Genomic DNA, 6,212 nt, shown 5'->3' with positions numbered 1-6,212 from the left:
AAGACATTAAGAGATGTTGAAATATAACTGAAAGCTTGAGGAGGGGAAGTAGCAGGGGCAGTATAGAAATATATTCATACAACATAAACATTTAAACTGATAGGGTTTTTCTAAGGATGAGGGCAGTACCTGTCAGCACGATCTTTTGGCTTTCTTTGAGATATGGTTCTCCTGGGATGTCATCTAGATGTTTCTGACATCCTTTTTTTTTATCATACCTAAAACAGTTTTTGATTGAAGATGCCACATCTTTTGTATTTTAATTTCCTGGTCCTTATATTTACTACACTTGTCCAATTCCTTTACAGATGTATTTTTATTTTTATCTGTTAGTTTACAAGTACACTGTACTCAGGGCAGACTATGAACACATAAGAGAGGCAGTGGAAGGTTAATAGAAAAAGTAGAATTTGTTTGTGGCAGACAGGCAGGAGCAATAAATAATGAGAGCATAGAGGAAATAGATATTGTGAAATGTCCAGAGTGCACCCTACAAGTAATAGATAGTTTCTGTTATCTAGATGACCCAATTAGCAGTGGAGCAGAATGCTCTGAAAGTATAGTTGCTAGAATAAGAAATGGGTGGAAAAATTCAGAGAACTTTTACTCCTGTTGGTAGCAAAAGGACTCTTTCTCAGAAGAAAAGGCTGATTCTATGATGCCTGTGTACAAACATCAATACTGCATGGCTGTCAATACAAAGGACGTGCATGTAAAAGAAAACCAAATTCAAGTGAAAAAGGAAGGAAATCAAACTCACCATGTAAGGAATTGGAATAAGAATTGAGCTGTTGAAGAGGTTTTGGCGTCACCTTTCCAGAGGGCCCTGGGGTCACCTTTCCATAGAGCCCTGGGGTCACCTTTCCACATAACTGTGGGGTCACATTTCCATTTGATCCATATGACATACTGCTCCTACTAGAGGCGCACTGAAATGGTGACTCTGCAACAGTTAATGAGGGTAGCTTCAGATGTCCAGAGTTCTTTCCTTCTTTTCCTTCGTTAACCATTGTCTCAACCATTTGTGACGAGTTAATAGAGTAGTTTAGGAATGGAATGGTCTTACTACCACTTCTGCTTTGACTCCTCTCTTCAGACTGTGATCTGCTGTTGTTTGTGGTGTTCATGTTGATGCCAAATACTGTCTCTGATTGGTTCCCCTGTGGAGAACACGACTCGTTTACCGTTAGTGGACTGCCATCGTCAAAGTCAAATTCAAGACTGAATTCAGGGACATCGTTGTCTTCTAGGACCAAATCACTCTGCTGACCAGTGTTGTCTGTTGACTTAAACAGGTTGTCGTCCTCACTGTCGAATTCAAGGTCAAAGTTGAGAGAGTCTTCAGGAATTTTATTGCTTATCGAAGAATCTTTGATAGTCATGTTAGAATTAATAAGTGAAGAGAGTTTACATCCCAGAGTGGAGTTTATTCCTCCATCTCCAGAAACCCTTTTGGAGGGGCCAGTTTCTTTACCAGAAAATGGTGCTTCTCTTATACATTGATTCCGGTCATCATTTAGGAAGCTCCTTGATGTTCTTGGCTTGTTGCTGTTGTTGCTGTCATTCTTTCCCTTACTGAGATCATCATCAAAATCAGAGAACATATCCGCACTTAAATCAAAATAAATTCCATCATCGACCAATTCCCCACCGTTGTCTTCGCATAATTCCAAAGAACTCTTGGAGGTTGGCAGTTTTGAAACACTCAAAGGTGGATCTGGATTCAGCTTCTTCTCATTGGCAGGAACTTTATTGTCAGCATTAGCCTGCTTGTTGATAGGTTCCTGATGTCTGAACACCCAATTCGGCTTCACACTTGTGTTGTTTATGTTGGCAGAAACAGTTGTGATGCTTGTGCTGTTTTTGTCACTTGGTCTAGTTGTGATGTTTGTGTTGGAAGGCACAGTTGTGATGCTTGTGTTGGTAGAAATAGTTGTGATGCTTGTGCTGTTTTTGTCATTTGGTCTAGTTGTGATGTTTGTGTTGGCAGAAATAGTTGTGTAGCTCGTGCTGTTTGTATTGGACGGACTATTTGTGATGCTTGTGTCCACAGGTCTAGTTGTCCCTGTTGTGATGCCTGTGTTGTTTGTGTCTACTGGACTTGTTGTGCTGCTCCTGTTGGACGACGCAGTTGTATTGCTTGGACTAATTTTGCTGATTACATTGGAGGGTCCACTTGTGTCCGCACGATTAGTTCTGTTGCTGCTGTTGGACAGTCTACTTGCGTTTCTTGAGTTGCTTGTTCTGATTTTTGTGTTGGTCGCATTGGTCAGCTGTGGTGACAAGAGTTTGACCACTCCATCAAAATCATCAAAATCGTCATCTAGAAAAAGACTTGAGTCCGAGAAAAAGTCTTTGTCACAAAAGCTTAAAGTACTCAAGTGACATTTTGCTGTTGACTTTGAGGTGTTCTCCTCTGATATTTTAAGCTTGTCTGATTTTACCGTTTTCTCAGCCATTTCCTCAGATATATTTGGTGCAAAAACAGAAATATTTTCAATTCTCTCAGACTCAGTCATAACATCTTCATCAACATCATCATCACCTTCCAGTTTTCGTTTACGACTAACATTTTTAGAAATTGCCAATGGTCCCTTAAGTGGAGTTTCTGCCGCCGTATCAGATGCCCTTAAAGACTTTAGTCCTTCAAATTCATTATCCCATTTCTTTGTAAGGTGTCCTAAGTCCAAATCTGGTGATTGTGAAGACAGGACGTTTTGAAAATCGTCGATTAATTTAGGAATAGCCTCAAAGACAGGAGCCACCGGTACCATACTGCCATGTAAAGATTTCTCAGCCTTGCTCGTCTGCAATAATGAACCTTGCACATTTGATGAAATGATGGGGGATAATGGCATGTCTGGTAGGGAATGGTTGGTGTTACCTAATGCTTCCTTAGAAATCTCAGAATTTGCTTCCTTGCTCAGTAACACGTCTGAGACAGATTCAGAACAATACTCAGGATTGTGCTTGTTTAATAAAGAACTAATTCCAAAACGAGGGCTGCTACTAACAGCAGCCTCATCATTTAATATTTCATCACCAGAGAATGATTCTTTCTTCTTCTTATTCTTATTCTTCTTTTTCTTCTCTTTCGACTCCGTTGATATCTTCTCAATCTGATTTTTACTCTTACCAACAACCTTCTTACTTTTCTTCTTCGTTTTCTCCGCTGTCTTCGAGTCCTTCCCGGAAGTTTTTGAGGTTTTCTTGCCACACAATTTCTCTTTGCTTTTGAAGTTTGTGACATTCAGATCCGGACGCTCGCAGTTACCATCGTCATTGTCATCACTACTGCTACTAAGTAAAGAGTACATTCGGTCCCTCCCAGGCTCGTTAACCAACTGTACTCGGCTTGCAGCACTTGTCGTTGGCTGGAATGAGAATAAGGTTTTGGAATGAAATATTTTATAGGCCTGAATAGAAAAACTTGATATTTTCATACAAATAATGCACACACACACACACATCTATGTATGAATGAATGAAAAACAGGTACAGGTTAGTGACAGGAAGAGGATCTGGTTCTAAATCAATACCTCGATAATATACTCATCTAACCCATGCTAGCATGAAGAAACAGACATAAAAACAAACAAACAATATATATATAATAAGTAGTAAGGCAGGCAAACCACAAATCTCTTCAGGTAGATGGCCCTGCTTGATCTGTTGTAGAGGTGTAGGTAGAAACTCTATAAGATGTACCCACTGCAAGCTATGGACACATAAGAGGTGCAGTAATATCAAAGGAAAGCTAACTGGGAAGATAGTTTTTGTATGTGACAGATATGCTCGGGTGCAATGAACACTGACAATGCGCAGAGAACAACTTTCGCCACATTCCAGGGAGAAAAACTAGAAGTAGTTGATAGCTTCCGTTACCTAGGTGACCAAGTCAGTAGCGGGGGGTGGGGGTAGGGGCTCTGAAAGTGTAGCTGCTAGAATAAGAATAGCTTGGGCAAAGTTCAGAGAGCTCTTACCCCTGCTGGCGACAAAGGGCCTCTCACTCAGAATAAAAGGTAGACTGTATGACGCATGTGTACAAACAGCTATGCTACATGGCAGTGAAACATGGGCTGTGACTGCTGAGGACATGCGTAAGCTCACAAGGAATGAAGCCAGTATGATCCGATTGATGTGTAATGCCAGTGTGCACACTCGAAAGAGTGTAAGTACCTTGAGAGAAAAGTTGGACCTAAGAAGCATCAGATGTGGTGTGCAAGAGAGACAACTGCACTGGTATGGTTATGTAGCGAGAATGGATGAGGATAGCTGTGTGAAAAAGTGCCACACCCTAGCGGTTGAGGGAACCTGTGGAAGAGGTAGACCCAGGATGAAGTGGTGAAGCACGACTTTCGAACATTAGGCCTCACCAAGGAAATGACTAGTGACCGAGACCTTTGGAAATATGCTGTGCTTGAGAAGACCCGGCAAGCCAAATGAGACTATAACCTTGTGGCCTGAGCCAGGGGCATAACCAGCCCACTTGTACGTACCTTTTCCTTCTTTGGACACTTAACTCTGCTTGCGAAGACCTGTTGAGGCAAGTGAAATCAAAATCAAAATCAAGGTGAAATTTGATGACGGGCACGAGCACGATCTGAGCGTGATCGTTGCCAGAGCGGCTAACCGGCTTCAATGCCAGTGGTACATAAAAGGCACCATTTGAGCGTGATCGTTACCAGCTTCGCCTTACTGGCACTTGTGCCCCATGCTAGTAGGGTGCTAAGAGCACAATCTGAGCGTGATCATTGCCAGAGCAGCTAACTGGCTTCCGTGCCAGTGGAATGTAGGAGGCACCATTCGAGCGGGATCATTACCAGCATCACCTTACTGGCACCTGTGCCGTTGGCATGTGTAAAAAATTTGAGCAAGGTCATTGCCAGTACCACCTGACGGGCCCCAGTGGTGTTTTTTACGTGCCACATCTCTTAAATATAGAACTGTAATTGCTTTTGTGATGTTCTGACAACAGACTAACCTGAAGGTAAGTGTCCACCATAGGTACAACGGGCGACGTAAACAAAGATATATCTTGGTTGCCTTTCTTGGACCTTGTTGTCTTCTGCTTCTCTGCAATAAACAAGAATAGCAACACTTACTAATTACAAACTATGGATCTTTTTGGTTTGAACGGCAGCTTTTAACATAATTTCTAGGTAACTAAAAAATTTTAAACTTCGTATAACTGGTAGAATGTGTTTATAAAACATCTTTTTCTCTTGGCTTTATTGAGAAAATTCTATAGTTTGTAATATATTTGGGTTTTTTTTTCTTCAATTTCTGCAATTTCAACCAATCACTGACGTCTATTGAGTTAAAAAACATTCTGTGCCGTATGAATATGTCCCTCGTTTAAGAAACAGATTGGGTTTATTTACACTTGTGAAGCAAAAAAAGATACCCTTTCCCCAACCCTAACCCTAAAAGAGATTGAAATGCAATAGATCGATTCTAGGGTCATAATTATGGGTGACAATTTCATATGACACTGCTAGAAAAAACTGCCGTTCAAACCGAAAAGATCCCAAACTACTACTACAACTAATACCATTACTATTACTACTACTATGGTTATTATTACAACTACTACTACTGTTATTGATGACTAGCAGCATAGCCCGGCGTTGCCCGGGTATGTAAGAGCCCCTAGTAGGCAACGACTAATCCCAATCTAGTCCTTTCCCTCTAATTTCCTGCCAATTTGTGAAAGATATTGTCGAAAATGTCATCTTGAATTTGAACGCGATTTCCCAAAATGGCATGATTTTATCGATTTTTTCTGATGGTAAGGTATTGCATGGAAAACTAACGTCAGAATTAAGTTTCTTAGGGTAACATTAAGCTTCACCATGAGTTTGGTGAAAATCGATTGCAAGTTGCGAAAACTACAACAGAAAATGTGTTGCATATAAAAAGCTTAGATTCTCGACCCCATGTCGAATTTATCGATTCTTTTCAGAACTGGGGGAACTTTTCAAAATTTTCGCTGCGTTAGGTTTGAATTATGACATTGGGCTATGTGTGTGTCAAGTTTCATCAGAATTGGTTGAAAGCTGTGGTCAGGGTGAGGGTACAACCTGACAGACACACAGACAGACAAACTGCCGTTTATATAGAGAGAGATGATGTGGCCCACCTGATGATGAACCATGTTTCATGCAGCCCCCTTCTTGAAAAAGATTGCCCAAGCCTGGTATAGACTTAAT

General features: G+C 41.0%; 1 protein-coding gene across 1 annotated transcript in view; it reads right to left on the bottom strand.

Moving 5' to 3' along the window:
- Window positions 1-6,212, bottom strand: part of LOC115224527 — a 46,081-nt gene that overhangs the window by 15,914 nt on the left and 23,955 nt on the right. Inside the window, exons 11-12 of the mRNA XM_029795437.2 lie at window positions 4,985-5,076; window positions 761-3,374 (exon numbers count right to left, since the gene is read on the bottom strand). Of these exons, the coding sequence (XP_029651297.2) occupies window positions 761-3,374; window positions 4,985-5,076 (2,706 nt within the window). The remainder of the gene's footprint in view (window positions 1-760; window positions 3,375-4,984; window positions 5,077-6,212) is intronic.

The sequence above is a fragment of the Octopus sinensis genome, linkage group LG25, assembly GCF_006345805.1.
Source record: "Octopus sinensis linkage group LG25, ASM634580v1, whole genome shotgun sequence".
Classification (NCBI taxonomy): domain Eukaryota; kingdom Metazoa; phylum Mollusca; class Cephalopoda; order Octopoda; family Octopodidae; genus Octopus; species Octopus sinensis.
Note: the sequence above shows the minus strand (reverse complement) of the source record. Positions and strands in the feature narration are given on the sequence as shown.